At 50.9% G+C, this 21,797-nt stretch overlaps 1 protein-coding gene across 6 annotated transcripts in view; it reads right to left on the reverse strand.

Annotated features, from left to right (window-relative positions):
* SPEF1 (sperm flagellar 1) overlaps positions 1–21,797 on the reverse strand; it is a 267,709-nt gene that overhangs the window by 29,654 nt on the left and 216,258 nt on the right. For 2 of the 6 annotated variants that reach the window (XM_063925365.1, XM_063925369.1), the window contains exons 4-5: positions 18,791–19,144; positions 11,290–11,401 (exon numbers count right to left, since the gene is read on the reverse strand). In XM_063925365.1, the coding sequence (XP_063781435.1) occupies positions 11,290–11,401; positions 18,791–18,899 (221 nt within the window). In that variant the 5' untranslated portion in view covers positions 18,900–19,144. Of the gene's footprint in view, positions 1–11,289; positions 11,402–18,790; positions 19,145–20,440; positions 20,554–21,797 lie in introns of all 6 variants that reach the window. The other 4 variants (XM_063925370.1, XM_063925367.1, XM_063925368.1 and 1 more) reach the window with 4 other exon arrangements.

The following is a 21,797-nucleotide window of genomic DNA, read 5'->3' on the forward strand; positions in this document are numbered from 1 at the left end:
TGCGACTTAGACACAGAAGAAATGCGGCTTAGACTCAGAAGAAGTGCGGCTTAGACACAGAAGAAGTGCGGCTTAGGCACAGAAGAAGTGCGGCTTAGACACAGAAGAAGTGAGGCTTAGACACAGAAGAAGTGCAGCTTAGACACAGAAGAAGTGCGGCTTAGACACAGAAGAAGTGCGCTTAGACACATGCGCGGTGCGGCTTAGATACATGCACAGTGCGGCTTAGATACAGAAGAAGTGCAGCTTAGACACAGAAGAAGTGCGGCTTAGACACAGAAGTGCGGCTTAGGCACGTGCATTGTGGCTTAGATACATGCACAGTGCGGCTTAGATACAGAAGAAGTGCGGCTTAGATACAGAAGAAGTGCGGCTTAGATACAGAAGAAGTGCGGCTTAGACACAGAAGAAGTGCGGCTTAGACACAGAAGAAGTGCGGCTTAGACACAGAAGAAGTGCGGCTTAGACACATGCGCGGTGCGGCTTAGATACAGAAGAGGTGCAGCTTAGACACAGAAGAAGTGCGGCTTAGACACGTGCATTGTGGCTTAGATACAGAAGAAGTGCGGCTTAGACACGTGTATTGTGGCTTAGACACAGAAGAAGTGCGGCTTAGACACAGAAGAAGTGCGGCTTAGACACAGAAGAAGTGCGGCTTAGACACAGAAGAAGTGCGGCTTAGACACAGAAGAAGTGCGGCTTAGACACAGAAGAAGTGCGGCTTAGACACAGATGAAGTGCGGCTTAGACACAGATGAAGTGCGGCTTAGACACAGATGAAGTGCGGCTTAGACACAGAAGAAGTGCGGCTTAGACACAGAAGAAGTGCGGCTTAGATACAGAAGAAGTGCGGCTTAGACACAGAAGAAGTGCGGCTTAGGCACACATGCAGTGCGGCTTAGATACATGCACAGTGCGGCTTAGATACAGAAGTGCGGCTTAGACACAGAAGAAGTGCGGCTTAGACAAAGAAATGCGGCTTAGACACAGAAGAAGTGCGGCTTAGACAAAGAAATGCGGCTTAGACACAGAAGAAGTGCGGCTTAGACACAGAAGAGGTGCGGCTTATACACAGAAGAAGTGCGGCTTAGACACACAAGCAGTGAGGCTTAGACACATGCACAGTGCGGATTAGATACAGAAGAAGTGCGGCTTAGATACAGAAGAAGTGCGGCTTAGACACAGAAGAAGTGCGGCTTAGATACATGCACAGTGCGGCTTAGACACAGAAAAAGTGCGGCTTAGACACAGAAGAAGTGCGGCTTAGACACAGAAGAAGTGCGGCTTAGACACTGACGAAGTGCGGCTTAGACACTGACGAAGTGCGGCTTAGACACTGACGAAGTGCGGCTTAGACACTGAAGAAGTGCGGCTTAGACACAGAAGAAGTGCGGCTTAGACACAGAAGAAGTGCGGCTTAGACACAGAAGAAGTGCGGCTTAGACACAGAAGAAGTGCGGCTTAGACACAGAAGAAGTGCGGCTTAGACATAGAAGAAGTGCGGCTTAGACACAGAAGAAGTGCGGCTTAGGCACACGTGCAGTGCGGCTTAGATACATGCACAGTGCGGCTTAGACACAGAAGAAGTGCGGCTTAGACACAGAAGAAGTGCGGCTTAGACACAGAAGAAGTGCGGCTTAGACACAGAAGAAGTGCGGCTTAGACACAGAAGAAGTGCGGCTTAGACACAGATGAAGTGCGGCTTAGACACAGAAGAAGTGCGGCTTAGACACAGAAGAAGTGCGGCTTAGACACAGAAGAAGTGCGGCTTAGACACAGAAGAAGTGCGGCTTAGATACAGAAGAAGTGCGGCTTAGACACAGAAGAAGTGCGGCTTAGGCACACATGCAGTGCGGCTTAGATACATGCACAGTGCGGCTTAGATACATGCACAGTGCGGCTTAGATACAGAAGTGCGGCTTAGACACAGAAGAAGTGCGGCTTAGACAAAGAAATGCGGCTTAGACACAGAAGAAGTGCGGCTTAGACAAAGAAATGCGGCTTAGACACAGAAGAAGTGCGGCTTAGACACAGAAGAGGTGCGGCTTATACACAGAAGAAGTGCGGCTTAGACACACAAGCAGTGAGGCTTAGACACATGCACAGTGCGGATTAGATACAGAAGAAGTGCGGCTTAGATACAGAAGAAGTGCGGCTTAGACACAGAAGAAGTGCGGCTTAGACACATGCACAGTGCGGCTTAGACACAGAAAAAGTGCGGCTTAGACACAGAAGAAGTGCGGCTTAGACACAGAAGAAGTGCGGCTTAGACACTGACGAAGTGCGGCTTAGACACTGACGAAGTGCGGCTTAGACACAGAAGAAGTGCGGCTTAGACACAGAAGAAGTGCGGCTTAGACACAGAAGAAGTGCGGCTTAGACACAGAAGAAGTGCGGCTTAGACACAGAAGAAGTGCGGCTTAGACATAGAAGAAGTGCGGCTTAGACACAGAAGAAGTGCGGCTTAGGCACACGTGCAGTGCGGCTTAGATACATGCACAGTGCGGCTTAGACACAGAAGAAGTGCGGCTTAGACACAGAAGAAGTGCGGCTTAGACACAGAAGAAGTGCGGCTTAGACACAGAAGAAGTGAGGCTTAGACACAGAAGAAGTGCGGCTTAGACACAGAAGAAGTGCGGCTTAGACACAGAAGAAGTGCGGCTTAGACACAGAAGAAGTGCGGCTTAGACACAGAAGAAGTGCGGCTTAGACACAGAAGAAGTGCGGCTTAGACACAGAAGAAGTGCGGCTTAGACACAGAAGAAGTGAGGCTTAGACACAGAAGAAGTGAGGCTTAGACACATGCGCGGTGCGGCTTAGATACATGCACAGTGCGGCTTTGATACAGAAGAAGTGCGGCTTAGACACAGAAGAAGTGCGGCTTAGACACAGAAGAAGTGCGGCTTAGACAAAGAAGAAGTGCGGCTTAGGCACACGTGCAGTGCGGCTTAGATACATGCACAGTGCGGCTTAGACACAGAAGAAGTGCGGCTTAGACACAGAAGAAGTGCGGCTTAGACACAGAAGAAGTGCGGCTTAGACACAGAAGAAGTGCGGCTTAGACACAGAAGAAGTGCGGCTTAGACACAGAAGAAGTGAGGCTTAGACACAAGAAGTGAGGCTTAGACAGAGAAGAAGTGCGGCTTAGACACATGCGCGGTGCGGCTTAGACACATGCACAGTGCGGCTTTGATACAGAAGAAGTGCGGCTTAGACACAGAAGAAGTGCGGCTTAGACACAGAAGAAGTGCGGCTTAGACAAAGAAGAAGTGCGCCTTAGACACAGAAGAAATGCGGCTTAGACACAGAAGAAATGCGGCTTAGACACAGAAGAAATGAGGCTTAGACCAGGGCCGTCTTAACAGTAGTGTGGGCCCCTGGGCACAGCAACGCACTGGGGCCCCTACCCATCCTCCAGAAATAGGGGTGGGGGGTGCTATCAGTGGCAGCGTGCGGTAGGGGGTGATCTATCTTCCGCTAAGCATGTAGAACCTGGAGCATTAATTTTTGCTAATTACTCCTTTACTGCACAGATGGGGTGGGAGGGAGAACACTAAACTGTAGAATGGGGCATTGTGCTGGATGAAGTGGCCCTGGTACATGACTTTCAGGGTGGTAGGGAGTGTTTAATACGTAGGGGAGGAGTGGATGGTGTGCGGCTTAATATTTATAATTTTCTGGTGGGAGGGCAGCTTGCTTGACTGCAGATATCTCAAGTTCCTGGTAATAGATTTCTTAGCTTTTAATAGGATAAAAAACTATAGAGACCCACCTTTCAGGAGGTGCTGGGGACTTGTAGATCAGAGTTCAGGAACTAGAGCAGTCCTCCAATGAAAATATAAAACTGCATACCAGGCGTGTGGAGCTGGAGCAGGGACCAGCTGCTTGAAGGCGGATATTTCTGGTTCTGGGCATAGTAGGGCCAAGTTGCCATTGTCTACTGAAAGGGGAGAGTCCCAGCATTTGGAGTATACCCTCAGAAAAACTCTATGTCAGACAGAACCTAAGATATCTGGCTTGGAAGAGCAACTAACAGGCTTGGATGGGGACCACTGCTTTGAAGTCGGATATCTCTGGTTTCCTAGGGCCGATTTTCAAAAATCTGGTACCCCTGGAAAGAGGGGACCCTCAGCTATTAGCCTAGGGCCCTTATACTCATGGGGCCCTTGGGCAAGAGCCCATTGAGCCCATACGAAAAGACGGCCCTGGCTTAGACACATGCACGGTGCGGCTTAGACACAGAAGAAGTGCGGCTTAGGCACACGTGCAGTGCGGCTTAGATACATGCACAGTGCGGCTTAGATACAGAAGAAGTGCGGCTTAGACACAGAAGAAGTGCGGCTTAGACACAGAAGAAGTGCGGCTTAGACACAGAAGAAATGCGGCTTAGACACAGAAGAAGTGCGGCTTAGACACAGAAGAAGTACGGCTTAGACACATGCGCGGTGCGGCTTAGACACAGAAGAAGTGCGGCTTAGACACAGAAGAAGTGCGGCTTAGACACAGAAGAAGTGCGGCTTAGACACAGAAGAAGTGCGGCTTAGACACAGAAGAAGTGCGGCTTAGACACAGAAGAAGTGCGGCTTAGACACAGAAGAAGTGCGGCTTAGACACAGAAGAAATGAGGCTTAGACACAGAAGAAATGCGGCTTAGACACATGCACGGTGCGGCTTAGACACAGAAGAAGTGCGGCTTAGGCACACGTGCAGTGCGGCTTAGATACATGCACAGTGCGGCTTAGATACAGAAGAAGTTCGGCTTAGACACATGCATTGTGGCTTAGATACAGAAGAAGTTCGGCTTAGACACATGCATTGTGGCTTAGATACAGAAGAAGTTCGGCTTAGACACATGCATTGTGGCTTAGATACAGAAGAAGTGCGGCTTAGACACATGCACGGTGCGGCTTAGACACAGAAGAAGTGCGGCTTAGATACATGCACAGTGCGGCTTAGATACATGCACAGTGCAGCTTAGATACAGAAGAAGTGCGGCTTAGATACATGCACAGTGCGGATTAGACACAGAAGAAGTGCGGCTTAGACACAGAAGAAGTGCGGCTTAGACACAGAAGAAGTGCGGCTTAGACACATGCACAGTGCGGCTTAGATACAGAATAAGTGCGTCTTAGACACAGAAGAAGTGCGGCTTAGGCACAGAAGAAGTGCGGCTTAGGCACAGAAGAAGTGCGGCTTAGACACAGAAGAAGTGCGGCTTAGACACAGAAGAAATGAGGCTTAGACACAGAAGAAATGCGGCTTAGACACATGCACAGTGCGGCTTAGACACAGAAGAAGTGCGGCTTAGGCACACGTGCAGTGCGGCTTAGATACATGCACAGTGCGGCTTAGACACAGAAGAAGTTCGGCTTAGACACATGCATTGTGGTTTAGATACAGAAGAAGTGCGGCTTAGACAGACATGCAATGTGGTTTAGGCACATGAGCAAAGCGGCTTAGCACACGAGCAGTGAGGCTTAGACACATGCACAGTGCGGCATAGATACATGCACAGTGCGGCTTAGACATGCGCACAGTGGGGAAAAAAAGATTCACTGCGTCCGATATCAACTTTGCATCCATCAGGCCCTGTGTCACTTGTTTTGTTCTATTGCCAGTAGCAACACCTTAGCAATACAACCTGTGACAAAGAAGATGTGTAGTAGACGCACACACTGACTCTGGACTTCACTGCGGCTTACTTCATCAGGATGACCGCAGACCAGTGACCATCATACAGTAAATGTTCATGGCCCTGTCACTAACTCAGATCTACTCCCTAGTCATCGGCCAGCTATCCCGGCGGGGTCATCAACATAAATCCCTCCAAACAGCCTTTTTATATCTTGCCTTTGCTCTTCACAGCTGCTCTGGTTGATTAATCACATGCTTTCAGCTGCCCCAGGCTGGAGAACTGCACTGAATTGAATCAATCAGGTAAATCACACATTTCCTATCCTCCGAAAGCGTGGTTTTCCTGGGCATTACAGATAAACGCCTTAGGTTCCTTTGTAGTACACTGCCCCTACTGCCACATGCCTAATAATATCCAAAGGCAATGAATACAACCAACCCTACCGTGACAAAAATGGTGCACGCCAGGGCGAATGGTCATTATAGCGTAATGTCGCAGTAGCGACTGCAACACATCTTACCCTCTGATTTATCTTACAGTGATTATAAGCAAGAGACTGGTTCTAATTTTAGATGCGCCAATCTGTAGAAGAATCACAGCTGGCGTGACACATCATTGTCTCACCTGGTGACAGACGTGAGAGACACACGGTCACAAGACTAAAGAAAGTCACAATTATTATTAGCTCAGTTACAGGCAGGCAGATCTGAGTGTTGTCTCTCTCCACAGTGGCGCTGACACGCACAGCCCCCCTTACTCAGAACGCCCACTGGTGAGAGGCCGCAAATCTGGACCCCCAATCCACATGGACAACCACACAACTTCTCTAAGGGTCTACTGATCATGGTTCACTGGGACTAAAACGTACATCTCTTGACTCTTTTTGGGTTGTTCCTCGCTAAGTGTGGTCAGATCCATCGTGGCACCTAATGACGCACCCATGCAGAAGAACAAGAGTTAATTTTGCAGGACATTATAAATGTGAACCAGGGGGCCTGATTCAGAGCCTCTCCTGAGCGGAGAGAACTCGTCTGTGAAGTAGAACCTCTATCTATAGATGTTTTATATAGTTGAGGGATTTTTAGCAACCGCCCCCGGCGCATATGTCAGAGTGTACGCACAAAGAAGCTGTTGCGATCGGGGCAGAAGAGTGATGGGCGTCCCCGGCAGTAAGTCGGAGGTGGCTATAAGTGAACGCCGAAAGCTTTTCCGCCCCATGGGCGTGCTATGATAGTGTGCATATGATGATGGGTAGCGTCTAAACAATCACCTGTGTGCAGGGAGGCAGATAGTGGGCATCTCAGCACTTACACACTTGTACACCAGGGGAAGGGCCAATACCAGCATTTGCATATACACGCAGCCGCAACTCCGGCAACAGACGCAAGAGCGCACGCAACTGAGTCCATCTCTGAATCAGGTTCAAACAGCGGAGAACAGATGGCTGCGGAGACTGAGCCCCGATTATGAGAAGCAAAGAAAGCCAGTATCTGGGCACCTGGGTAACACCATGCTGCACTACAGGGGGCCGATGTAACATGTGCAGAGAGTTAGATGTGGGAGGGGTGTGTCCTAGCTCAGAGCTACATTGCAGTGTGAGAATAAAGCTGCCCAGCATGTGTGGGCTACATGCAGAAGCAGCCAGTAACTGAGCACCTAGGTAACACCATGCTGCACTGCAGGGGGCAGATGTAACATGTGCAGAGAGATAGGTGTGGGAGGGGCGTGTCCTAGCCCAGAGCTGCATTGCAGTGTGAGAATAAAGCTGCCCAGCATGTGTGGGCTACATGCAGCAGCAGCCAGTAGCTGAGCACCTGGGTAACACCATGCTGCACTGCAGGGGGGCAGATGTAACATGTGCAGAGAGTTAGGTGTGGGAGGGGTGTGTCCTAGCTCAGAGCTACATTGCAGTGTGAGAATAAAGCTGCCCAGCATGTGTGGGCTACATGCAGCAGCAGCCAGTAGCTGAGCACCTGGGTAACACCATGCTGCACTGCAGGGGGGGCAGATGTAACATGTGCAGAGAGTTAGGTGTGGGGGGGGGGGGGGGGACGTGTCCTAGCTCAGAGCTACATTGCAGTGTGAAAATAAAGCTGCCCAGCATGTGTGGGCTACATGTAGAAGCAGCCAGTAACTGAGCACCTGGGTAACACCATGCAGCACTGCAGGGGGGCAGATGTAACATGTGCAGAGAGTTAGGTGTGGGAGGGGTGTGTCCTAGCTCAAATGTCCATTGCAGTGTGAGAATAAAGCTACCCAGCATGTGTGGGCTACATGCAGAGCAGCCAGTAACTGAGCACCTGGGTAACACCATGCTGCACTACAGGGGGCCGATGTAACATGTGCAGAGAGTTAGATGTGGGAGGGGTGTGTCCTAGCTCAGCACTACATTGCAGTATTAGAATAAAGCTGCCCAGCATGTGTGGGCTACATGCAGAAGCAGCCAGTAACTGAGTACCTGGGTAACACCATACTGCACTGCAGGGGGGCAGATGTAACATGTGCAGAGAGGTGAGGGAGGGGTGTGTCCTAGCTCAGCGCGACATTGCAGTGTGAGAATAATGCTGCCCAGCATGTGTGGACTACATGCAGCAGCAGCCAGTAGCTGAGCACCTGGGTAACACCATGCTGCACTACAGGGGGGCAGATGTAACATGTGCAGAGAGTTAGGTGTGGGAGGGGGTGTCCTAGCTCAGAGCTACATTGCAGTGTGAGAATAAAGCTGTCCAGCATGTGTGGGCTACATGTAGAAGCAGCCAGTAACTGAACACCTGAGTAACACCATGTTGCACTGCAGGGGGGCAGGTGTAACATGTGCAGAGAGGTAGGTGTGGGAGGGGTGTGTCCTAGCTCAGCACTACATTGCAGTATTAGAATAAAGCTGCCCAGCATGTGTGGGCTACATGCAGAAGCAGCCAGTAACTGAGCACCTGGGTAACACCATACTGCACTGCAGGGGGCAGATGTAACATGTGCAGAGAGTTAGGTGTGGGAGGAGCATGTCCTAGCTCAGCGCTACATTGCAGTGTGAGAATAATGCTGCCCAGCATGTGTGGGCTACATGCAGCAGCAGCCAGTAGCTGAGCACCTGGCTAACATCATGCTGCCTGCAGGGGGGCAGATATAACATGTGCAGAGAGTTAGGTGTGGGGGGGGGGGGGGACGTGTCCTAGCTCAGAGCTACATTGCAGTGTGAAAATAAAGCTGCCCAGCATGTGTGGGCTACATGTAGAAGCAGCCAGTAACTGAGCACCTGGGTAACACCATGCAGCACTGCAGGGGGGCAGATGTAACATGTGCAGAGAGTTAGGTGTGGGAGGGGTGTGTCCTAGCTCAAATGTCCATTGCAGTGTGAGAATAAAGCTACCCAGCATGTGTGGGCTACATGCAGAGCAGCCAGTAACTGAGCACCTGGGTAACACCATGCTGCACTACAGGGGGCCGATGTAACATGTGCAGAGAGTTAGATGTGGGAGGGGTGTGTCCTAGCTCAGAGCTACATTGCAGTGTGAGAATAATGCTTGCCCAGCATGTGTGGGCTACATGCAGAAGCAGCCAGTAACTGAGTACCTGGGTAACACCATACTGCACTGCAGGGGGGCAGATGTAACATGTGCAGAGAGGTGAGGGAGGGGTGTGTCCTAGCTCAGCGCGACATTGCAGTGTGAGAATAATGCTGCCCAGCATGTGTGGACTACATGCAGCAGCAGCCAGTAGCTGAGCACCTGGGTAACACCATGCTGCACTACAGGGGGGCAGATGTAACATGTGCAGAGAGTTAGGTGTGGGAGGGGGTGTCCTAGCTCAGAGCTACATTGCAGTGTGAGAATAAAGCTGTCCAGCATGTGTGGGCTACATGTAGAAGCAGCCAGTAACTGAGCACCTGGGTAACACCATGCAGCACTGCAGGGGGCAGATGTAACATGTGCAGAGAGTTAGGTGTGGGAGGGGCATGTCCTAGCTCAGATCTACATTGCAGTGTGAGAATAAAGCTGCCCAGCATGTGTGGGCTACATGCAGAAGCAGCCAGTAACTGAGCACCTGGGTAACACCATGCTGTACTGCAGGGGGCAGATGTAACATGTGCAGAGAGTCAGGTGTGGGAGGGGCATGTCCTAGCTCAGATCTACATTGCAGTGTGAGAATAATGCTGCCCAGCATGTGTGGGCTACATGCAGAAGCAGCCAGTAACTGAGCACCTGGGTAACACCATGCTGTACTGCAGGGGGCAGATGTAACATGTGCAGAGAGTTAGGTGTGGAAGGGGCATGTCCTAGCTCAGATCTACATTGCAGTGTGAGAATAATGCTGCCCAGCATGTGTGGGCTACATGCAGAAGCAGCCAGTAACTGAGCACCTGGCTAACACCATGCTGCACTGCAGGGGGCAGATGTAACATGTGCAGAGAGATAGGTGTGGGAGGGGTGTGTCCTAGCTCAGAGCTACATTGCAGTGTGAGAATAATGCTGCCCAGCATGTGTGGGCTACATGCAGAAGCAGCCAGTAACTGAGTACCTGGGTAACACCATACTGCACTGCAGGGGGGGCAGATGTAACATGTGCAGAGAGGTGAGGGAGGGGTGTGTCCTAGCTCAGCGCGACATTGCAGTGTGAGAATAATGCTGCCCAGCATGTGTGGACTACATGCAGCAGCAGCAGCCAGTAGCTGAGCACCTGGGTAACACCATGCTGCACTGCAGGGGGCAGATGTAACATGTGCAGAGAGATAGGTGTGGGAGGGGCGTGTCCTAGCTCAGAGCTACATTGCAGTGTGAGAATAAAGCTGCCCAGCATGTGTGGGCTACATGCAGAAGCAGCCAGTAACTGAGCACCTGGGTAACACCATGCTGCACTGTAGGGGGCAGATGTAACATGTGCAGAGAGTTAGGTGTGGGAGGGGAGTGTCCTAGCTCAGTGCTACATTGCAGTGTGAGAATAAAGCTGCCCAGCATGTCACTGAGCACCTGGGTAACACCATGCTGTGGCCAGTGCATGTGCGCAGACCGGATGGACGCTGAATCAGACCCTTAATGCTTTCACTCTTTCCCCCACTCATTTCATTCAGAACAGCAATCCAAACAATACAATCCCAGATCCACTTTTAGGATTGGGGAGAAACGGAGAGAGGAAACTCATAGGGTGGGTGATGTACAAAGGAGGGGATAAGAATGAAGTATGCTTGGTAAGATGGGGTGAGAAGGACAAGGGGGGCTGGGGTGAGAAAGACAAGGGGGGTGGGGTGAGAAGGATGAGGGTGGGTGGGGTGAGAAGGACGAGGGTGGGTGGGGTGAGAAGGACGAGGGTGGGTGGGGTGAGAAGGACAAGGGGGGTGGGGTGAGAAGGACGAGGGTGGGTGGGGTGAGAAGGACGAGGGGGGGTGGGGTGAGAAGGACGAGGGGGGCTGGGGTAAGAAGGACAAGGGGGGTGGGGTGAGAAAGATGAGGGTGGGTGGGGTGAGAAGGACGAGGGTGGGTGGGGTGAGAAGGACAAGGGGGGTGGGGTGAGAAGGACGAGGGTGGGTGGGGTGAGAAGGACAAGGGGGGGTGGGGTGAGAAGGACAAGGGTGGGTGGGGTGAGAAGGACAAGGGGGGGTGGGGTGAGAAGGACGAGGGGGGGTGGGGTGGGGACTGAGAGAAGGATGGGACGGTACTCACCGGTTCAGTATAGTCCAGTTACTGAACTTCTGCTGCATGGAATTTGCTGGTACGTAGTTGTGCATCTCCACAAGTTTTGGGAAATGATATTTGACAAGTTCGGCGGTCAGCACTGGAAGGGCAGAGAAAGGGCAGATGGTTAGACATGTTACCTCTCATTCATCATCACAGCTGATCACCTGTAGTGTGCATTTCCCAGAATTCTCAGCAACGGCACCTGGGGGAAGCTCACACTGTGCAGCAGGAGACAGACGGGGGAAGCTCACACTGTGCAGCAGGAGACAGGCGGGGGAAGCTCACACTGTGCAGCAGGAGACAGATGGGGGGAGCTCATACTGTGCAGCAGGAGACAGGCGGGGGAAGCTCACACTGTGCAGCAGGAGACAGATGGGGGGAGCTCATACTGTGCAGCAGGAGACAGGTGGGGGAAGCTCACACTGTGCAGCAGGAGACAGGCGGGGGAAGCTCACACTGTGCAGCAGGAGACAGGCGGGGGAAGCTCACACTGTGCAGCAGGAGACAGGCGGGGGAAGCTCACACTGTGCAGCAGGAGACAGATGGGGGGAGCTCATAGGTAGATGCTAGAATCAAGTGGGCTAAGGGACCTTTTCCGTAAGGGGGAGGAGTTATGACACAAGGGGGAGGAGCTAGGCCAGCGGGATAGTTCCTCTACTATCCAGGCCACCAACTATTACCTTTAGTAATTAGGTGGTGAGCGAAGCGGAGCGGAGCGAGCCACCGTGCCCGAAGCGCGGCGAGCGAAGCGAGCCCGCGAGGGTACTTTTCGGGTACCCTGTTCGCCCGTAGCTCCTCCCCCTGGTGACGTAGCTCCTCCCCTCAATACGTCACAAGGTCCCTTCAGCCCCTCCGATATAGAACCAACCGGAGCTCATACTGTGCAGCAGGAGACAGATGGGGGGAGCTCATACTGTGCAGCAGGAGACAGATGGGAGAAGCTCACACTGTGCAGCAGGAGACAGATGGGGGGAGCTCATACTGTGCAGCAGGAGACAGATGGGAGAAGCTCACACTGTGCAGCAGGAGACAGATGGGGGAAGCTCATACTGTGCAGCAGGAGACAGATAGGAGAAGCTCACACTCTGCAGCAGGAGACAGGCGGGGGAAGCTCACACTGTGCAGCAGGAGACAGGCGGGGAAGCTCACACTGTGCAGCAGGAGACAGATGGGGGGAGCTCATACTGTGCAGCAGGAGACATGTGGGGGGAGCTCATACGGTGCAGCAGGAGACAGATGGGAGAAGCTCACACTGTGCAGCAGGAGACAGGTGGGGGAAGCTCACACTGTGCAGCAGGAGACAGGCGGGGAAAGCTCACACTGTGCAGCAGGAGACAGGCGGGGGAAGCTCACACTGTGCAGCAGTAGACAGATGGGGGGAGCTCATACTGTGCAGCAGGACACAGATGGGGGGAGCTCATACTGTGCAGCAGGAGACAGGTGAGGGAAGCTCATACTCTGCAGCAGGAGACAGATGGGGAAAGCTCAAACTGTGCAGCAGGAGACAGGCGGGGGAAGCTCACAATGTGCAGCAGGAGACAGGCGGGGGAAGCTCACACTGCAGCAAGAGAAAGGCGGGAGAAGCTCACACTGTGCAGCAGGAGACAGGCGGGGAAAGCTCACACTGTGCAGCAGGAGACAGGCGGGGGGAGCTCATACTGTGCAGCAGGAGACAGGTGAGGGAAGCTCATACTCTGCAGCAGGAGACAGATGGGGGAAGCTCAAACTGTGCAGCAGGAGACAGGCGGGGGAAGCTCACAATGTGCAGCAGGAGACAGGCGGGGGAAGCTCACACTGCAGCAAGAGAAAGGCGGGGGAAGCTCACACTATGCATCAGGAGACAGATGGGGGGAGCTCATACTGTGCAGCAGGAGACAGATGGGGGAAGCTCATACTGTGCAGCAGGAGACAGATGGGGGGAGCTCATACTGTGCAGCAGGAGACAGATGGGGGAAGCTCACACTGTGCAGCAGGAGACAGATGGGGGGAGCTCATACTGTGCAGCAGGAGACAGGCAGGGGAAGCTCACACTGTGCAGCAGGAGACAGGCGGGGGAAGCTCACACTGTGCAGCAGGAGACAGATGGGGGGAGCTCATACTGTGCAGCAGGAGACAGGAGCGGGAAGCTCATACTCTGCAGCAGGAGACAGATGGCAGAAGCTCACACTGTGCAGCAGGAGACAGGTGAGGGAAGCTCATACTCTGCAGCAGGAGACAGATGGGGGAAGCTCACACTGTGCAGCAGGAGACAGATGGGAGAAGCTCACACTGTGCAGCAGGAGACAGGCGGGGGAGGCTCATACTGTGCAGCAGGAGACAGATGGGGGGAGCTCATACTGTGCAGCAGGAGACAGGTGAGGGAAGCTCATACTCTGCAGCAGGAGACAGATGGGAGAAGCTCACACTGTGCAGCAGGAGACAGATGGGGGGAGCTCATACTGTGCAGCAGGAGACAGATGGGGGAAGCTCACACTGTGCAGCAGGAGACAGATGGGGGGAGCTCATACTGTGCAGCAGGAGACAGGCAGGGGAAGCTCACACTGTGCAGCAGGAGACAGGCGGGGGAAGCTCACACTGTGCAGCAGGAGACAGATGGGGGGAGCTCATACTGTGCAGCAGGAGACAGGAGCGGGAAGCTCATACTCTGCAGCAGGAGACAGATGGCAGAAGCTCACACTGTGCAGCAGGAGACAGGCGGGGGAAGCTCACACTGTGCAGCAGGAGACAGGTGGGGGAAGCTCACACTGTGCAGCAGGAGACAGATGGGGGGAGCTCATACTGTGCAGCAGGAGACAGGTGAGGGAAGCTCATACTCTGCAGCAGGAGACAGATGGGGGAAGCTCACACTGTGCAGCAGGAGACAGATGGGAGAAGCTCACACTGTGCAGCAGGAGACAGGCGGGGGAGGCTCATACTGTGCAGCAGGAGACAGATGGGGAGAGCTCATACTGTGCAGCAGGAGACAGGTGAGGGAAGCTCATACTCTGCAGCAGGAGACAGATGGGAGAAGCTCACACTGTGCAGCAGGAGACAGATGGGGGAGCTCATACTGTGCAGCAGGAGACAGATGGGAGAAGCTCACACTGTGCAGCAGGAGACAGATGGGGGAGCTAATACTGTGCAGCAGGAGACAGGTGGGAGAAGCTCACACTGTGCAGCAGGAGACAGGTGAGGGAAGCTCACAAAAGTGGATCGCCGCTCAGCGATGGGTTTGTGCGAAGGAACCATTCGCACAGGCGTTTGCAAGGAGACTGACAGGAAGAAGGCGTTTGTGGGTGGCCACTGACCGTTTTCAGGGAGTGGTTGGAAAAACGCAGGCGTGTTCCAAGCGTTTGCAGGGCGGGTGTCTGACGTCAATTCCAGTTCCGGACAGGCTGAAGTGATCGCAGCGGCTGAGTAAGTCCAGAGCTACTCAGAGACTGCACAAAATCTGTTTGCACAGCTCTGCTACACATGCGCTCATACACTTGCACAGCCAAAATACACTCCCCCTGTGGGCGGCGACTATCTGATCGCAGCAGTGCAAAACTCGCTTGCTAGTGATCAGGTCTGAATTACCCCCTGAATTGGGCACTATCTGTCCAATCTGGCTGGTTGGAAGGAAAATCTGGTAATGATTGGGACTGGGAGCAAATGACAATCAATCATTTGTTCCCAAACATTGGAAAATAGACAAAAATGATAAATCTGTTTTAACCAATTTATCTGAATGACCATTTCTGTCCATTTTCCAGAGTTTTGGAGCCTAACCTGTTACCTTCCTAACCCTCTCCGCAGCCTAACCCAACCCCACCCCCCACACACACAGCTTAACCCTAACACTCCCCAGTGGTGCCTATACCTAATCCCCCCTCCCTGCAGCCACAACCTAACCTTCTCACCCCCGCAACCTAACCTTCCCTGGTAGTGCCTAACCCTCCTCCCTGCAGCCTGACCCTAACCCAAACCCCCCCTCCACAGCCTAACCCTATCCCTCCCCGCAACTGAAACCTACCCTCCGCCCTCCCCAACGGCCTAACCCCAAGTAGCCGCAACATGACGACGTTTGGGATGACGGCAGTGGGGATTCTGGGGCAAGCATCAGTGCGATTGATGTGTCCGAGCAGTGTTGGGATTCTGACTGCCGACATCACGAAGGCCGTGATCCTGACCGGATCCCATTACAGACACAGCCCGTCCTGCCAGCACACTGCACACTGCGGGGGATGAGACACAGTGTACGTCCCACCAGCACGGGGTAATCACAGAACTGGTCCCCAGACATGAGATGTGCGTCATACAGAGGGCGAAATATATATCTCCTACATTTTCTACATAGGCGCAGAGTGACCCCTGGTGGAGAAAGGAAGAATCTCTCCGCATAATCCACATGTAGGGGCATATTCCTCATGAAAAAAATGTGCAATGAGAATTTTTAGTTTTACAATTCCCATTGAATGAAGTGTATTAATGTTTTAACATTCTGTGGCTGTGTGTGTATATGTGACTGTGGTGGTCATTCCGAGTTGTTCGCTCGCTAGCAGTTTTTAGCAGCCGTGCAAACGCTATGCCGCCTCCCACTGGGAGTGTATTTTATCTTAGCAGAAGTGCGAACAAAAGGATCGCAGAGCGGCTACAAAGTTTTTTTGTGCAGTTTTAGAGTAGCTCAAAAGCTACTCAGCGCTTGTGATCACTTCAGACTATTCAGTTCCTGATTTGATGTCACGAACACGACCAGCATTCACCCAGCTACGCCTGCGTGTTACCTGGCACGCCTGCGTTTTTTCGAACACTCCCTGAAAACGGTCAGTTGACACCCAGAAACGCCCACTTCCTGTCAATCACTCTGCAGCCAGCAGTGCGACTGAAAAGCATCGCTAGACCCTGTGTGAAACTACATCGTTCGTTGTGATAGTACGACGCGCGTGCGCATTGCGCCGCATACGCATGCGCAGAAGTGCCATTTTTTTGCCTGATCGCTGCGCAGCGACTGAAATCTGCTAGCGATCAACTCGGAATGACCACCTGTGTGTGTATACTGCATGTGACTGTGTGTGTATATATATGGTTGTCTGTGTATATGCGACTGTGTATAAGTGACTGTGGGCGGGATGTACTAAGGGAAAAATGCGGTAAAACCCAAGTTTTTGGGGGTTTTACTGCATTTTCAAATGTACTAAGACCCAACCGCCGGGTTTTCACCGCCCAGGGTATTGCCATCTTTGGATGGCGATACCCTATAGAAGCCTATGGGCTTCTTATCACCAACCACCGCAACCTGCCACCTCCGCCGCCCCCCGCCGCAGACACCGACCCCCTCCCCCGGCATACCTTCCTCCAGGTAGCCTGTACCCCGAAGGTAATCTCCTCCTCCCCTTAGCAATGCAGCCAGAGGTCCTTCCGGCTGCAGGGGAGAGAAGGAGGCGCCAGGAACAGCCTGCTGCTGCTTCCTGGCCAGGGAGGAGAGGGAGAGCCCAGGGAGGTGACGGAGACCCCCGCACACCACCTCACAGGTATCGCGGAGGGCCTCACTGCATTGTGATGTTAGTACATATGTGATTAGCATCGCTGCGGTAGACGACGAGGGGCGGCAGTGTATGTTAATACATCCCGCCCTGTGTGTTTACTCTATCTGGCTGCCTGTGTATATGATATTGTGTTTGCTTTGCATATGTGGCTATGTGTCTGTGGCTGTATATGTGGCTATGTGTGTGTGGCTGTATATGTGGCTATGTGTGTGTGGCTGTATATGTGGCTATGTGTGTGTGGCTGTATATGTGGCTATACGGACCGTGTAATGGTTAGCATTACTGCCTCACAGCACTGAGGTCATGGGTTCAGTTCCCACCATGGCCCTAACTGTGTGGAGTTTGAATATTCTCCCCGGTACTTGGTGGGTTTCCTCCGGGTACTCCGATTTCCTCCCACAATCAAAAATATACTGGTAGGTTAATTGGATCCCAACGAAATTAACCCTAGCGTGTGTGTGTGTGTGTGTGTGTGTGTGTGTGTGTGTGTGTACATGTGGCTATGTGTGTGTGTGTGTGGCTGTATATGTGGCTTTGTGTTTGTGGCCGTATATGTGGCTATGTGTGTGTGGCCGTATATGTGGCTATGTGTGTGTGGCCATATATGTGGCTATGTGTGTGTGGCCGTATATGTGGCTATGTGTGTGTGGCCGTATATGTGGCTATGTGTGTGTGGCCGTATATATGTGGCTATGTGTGTGTGGCCGTATATGTGGCTATGTGTGTGTGGCCGTATATGTGGCTATGTGTGTGTGGCCGTATATATGTGGCTATGTGTGTGTGGCCGTATATGTGGCTATGTGTGTGTGGCCGTATATGTGGCTATGTGTGTGTGGCCGTATATGTGGCTATGTGTGTGTGGCCGTATATGTGGCTATGTGTGTGTGGCCGAGTGTATATATGGCTATGTGTGTGGCTGTATATGTGGCTATGTGTGTGGCTGTATATGTGGCTATGTGTGTGTGGCTGTAAATGTGGCTATGTGTGTGTGGCTGTATATGTGGCTATGTGTGTGTGTGTGTGTGTGTGTGTGTGTGTGTGTGTGTGTGTGTGTGTGGCTGTATATGTGGCTATGTGTGTGTGGCTGTAAATGTGGCAATGTGTGTGTGGCCGTATATGTGGCTGTGTGTGGCCGTATATGTGGCTATGTGTGTGTGGCTGTATATGTGGCTATGTGTGTGTGGCTGTATATGTGGCTGTGTGTGTGTGGCTGTATATGTGGCTATGTGTGTGTGGCTGTATATGTGGCTGTGTGTGTGTGGCTGTATGTGTGGGTGCGTGGGTGTGTGTGTGCGTGGCTGTATATGTGGCTATGTGTGTGTGGCTGTATATGTGGCTGTGTGTGTGTGTGTGTGTGTGTGTGTGTGTGTGTGTGTGTGTGTGTGTGTGTGTGTGTGAGAATGTATATCTGGCTACGTGTGTGTGGCTGTGTGTGAATCTGGGGGGCACACCATCGTCTACTTTGCCTCCGGACATCTAGATTGAATTGACGCCACTGATTAGGGGTACCTGCATATATTAAGGATCCCCAGATGTACTATTGAGGGATTGCAGCAGCTATAAGAGATATTTGTCTGCAATGCAGTTCCCATAGGTGTCTCTGGGGCTGCACTGTTCCCGGATTTACCATCCTCCTGATAGGTAATGCATCTACAGATAGCGTCATCATATGGGAGCCTATGGGCTGATATTTGGCAAAATAAAAATGTTCACTTTGCGAAATTATGAAAAAAATATTTATGACATCCACATAAAAAATGCAGCTGTCTGTGATAAATATGACCCTTTATATTGTTATCTGCAGGATACAGTAGCAGGCGCCCTTTCCATGTAGTGGCAGCTGGGCCAGGAGAGAGATTGCAGGTATATACAGAATATATTATATACATATCCATCATCACCGTTATAATCGTGTCTATAATAGCAAAGTAACAGGAATCGGCCAGATACAAAGTGGTGTGTGAGGAATGTAAGCTCACCTCCGTCACTGAAGTCCCGGGTGATGTTCTTCTTAGGTCTGGACAATGGGATTTTATCCACCCAGGCGTACAGCTCATGTAAATTCTGCTCATCAAACTCTGCAGCCATCCTGAGAGACACACAATCCCTCAGTGTCCTGCAATGAATGCGGTATATCCCTCAGTGTCCTGCAACGAATGCTGTATATCCCTCAGTGTCCTGCAACGAATGCTGTATATCCCTCAGTGTCCTGCAACGAATGCTGTATATCCCTCAGTGTCCTGCAACGAATGCTGTATATCCCTCAGTGTCCTGCAACAAATGCTGTATATCCCTCAGTGTCCTGCAATAAATACTGAATATCCCTCAGCGTCCTGTAATAAATAATATATATTCCTTAGTGTCCTGTAATAAATGCTGTATATTCCTCAGCGTCCTGCAATAAATATGGTATATTCCTCAGCGTCCTGCAATAAACATGGTATATTCCTCAGTGTCCTGCATTGTACAATGTATAGTCCAAGTCGCCCTAGCTCTCTGTCCTGGAATGTATATTCCACCATAGGCGTGTAAGCTCTTCACTCCTTGGTATATATACACCTGTTCATCCAGGTATGCTGCCAGCATCCATATTGTTTACTGTAGCCATGGCAACAGCTGTAACAGGAGACCAGGAAGTCCCCGGTGTGTCTGGGAGACGTAGTTTTCTCCCAGGCAGCACATTGCTCCGCTGCTCTGCATGATACACTGGAATGTATGTTATAAACCTCCTGACGGCTAATGTGTGTGCTGTATAACGGTCACATGGACTTCAGCCTTAATAATATAACGACACAGGGACAGGAATTGGCTATTTATTTGATAGAGATAATAAGATTGTATGGTGGAATGAAAGACCGGCCAATAATCACCACAGCCCAGCAATGCACCAACACAAATGTCCATTGCAGGTGGAGTCCGCCCTATGGGTGCTTACAAAACACAACACACTGGTATCCAACTCAACCTTGCAACATAACAAGCCGCCCGGAAAGGTGTAGTGCTGCCCCCCGGTGGGGTGGTTCAGACTTTGAAGTCAGCATTTTGTCCTTGTCGACTTTATGATTTGTCTGTACTTTAGGTGGACATTTTGACTGTGCATATCTTTTAACTGTCGACATTTTGACCCTGTTGGCACGTCACCTTGTTTGCATATAAATTGTCTACATTATGTCCCTGTCAACATTATAGTGTCTGTAATTTGAATGTCTAACTAATATACTGAAGGGTTAAAACATGCTTTATGAACTCTTATGTGTTTGCAATGGATGCGTGCTGCCCTGTGTTAGATGCCTTTGTCTCTCATACAGATACCAGGCTTGTGTGGGTCTGGCATCCAAGGTCAGCTCTATACTAGATGAAACCTGCTTTTTCTACTTCTGTGTGTTACTAAAAGATCTTGTGTTAAGTTCCATCTGATGCAACGTATATAACATCTGCCTAGCAACTGCTATATCCAATTATGTTATGTCAAGTATTAACCACCCCTACGTACCCCACTAGGGCACCACCCCTAAGCCAATGAGCCCTGTTACACTTATCAGTTACACCCTTATGTGTTCTCTTTTTATACCAATGTTAAACATTCAATAAAACAGTGTGAATTCTTACTGCTTGTGTTGTGCATGTACCTTGTGGCTAAGAGTTTACACTCCAGACGTCTAAGAGGCCATCACATCGAGGGTTAGAATATAAGGTCAAATCCTTTCAGCTGGGGGTTATGTCCGGGATTCAGTGATCGTCCCTGAATGATAAAGATAGAGGATTTATTGTCTGTCTTTGCCATACAGGATTGCGGTCATACACTGAAGCTGAATCCGTGTCAGTGTTCCGGGAACACGTGACAAGGTAATATTTAAGTCCGGGACTTAATATTACGAAGTTTTATGTAAAAGCATAAAACAGGTATCAGGGATACCATAGAATCTTTAATGTCTGGGACTTAAAGATACGTCTGAGAAAGGACCAGGCGTCCAAGCGCAATTCTCCAAAGACGTTAGTATCTGGGATACTAAAAAAACATAGACCTGGGGTCTATACGTAACGTAGAGAATACCCCGATTTGATCGCCTATATATTTTTGTATGTTGTAGTGAGATAAGTTCTTATATTTGGTTCAGACGGCTGGTAAGTTTTCGTCTGCCAGATATCTATGCTCAAACACTTTTCTTGCTTCCTGTCTAAAACGCTGTATTTTTCTGACATCTTGTACGAAGGTAAGCGTACCCGTCAAAAGATTTCATGTTCTCATTATACAGATAATATTGTGATATTGTCAATGACTAATTAACTGGTTAGCTGATGCATGTATAGTAGAGTTGTAAATTTTAGATATTTTCCTTTAAAGTTGTACTGTTGATTTATATTACTGTCTGACAATGGGCTCTAGTCAGAGTAAAAAACTGCATATCCCCCGCCCCTCCCTGGTGAGACATGCAAGATGTATGTTGCCCGTAACTCTACCTCAGAGTATTATTTAGTTAACCCATGGGTGGATAATTTAGCGGGATGGACAGAGAAAGCAGGACAGGACCCATTCCTACGGGAAGGCAGTAATTACCTTTTCTATATGGAGATTTAAGAAAAAAATGTCAGTTCCCAACAGCACAGAAGCGAGGCTGCAAAAAAAAAAACCCTCTCCCTCCCCCCTTTGCATTCCAATGTATCCTGCGCTCAGAGACACAAATCTCTTGGCAGCAGTAACCCTTTCACACTAGATGGGATTGCCTCCAGCTCCACTGCTGGAGGGTGCGTCCACTAGCTCTATCCCTAGCACCAATAACCCAGAGTTTAGATAATAGTAAAACACTGTCCCAAGCCCACTATTACCCTCGATGGCTGTATATCTTATTTGCGCAAAGCTTGCAAAGGACGCAGCTATACACATATGAAGGAAGTCTTTAAAGCCTGTGCTTTTTGCCTGTCGCTGTAGCTTGTAAACAGAAACCTGCGCCCACTCATAACTATCAGAACCCCAGACGCTTTGAC

This window comes from Pseudophryne corroboree, chromosome 1 (genome assembly GCF_028390025.1).
Source record: "Pseudophryne corroboree isolate aPseCor3 chromosome 1, aPseCor3.hap2, whole genome shotgun sequence".
NCBI classification, from domain to species: Eukaryota; Metazoa; Chordata; class Amphibia; order Anura; family Myobatrachidae; genus Pseudophryne; species Pseudophryne corroboree.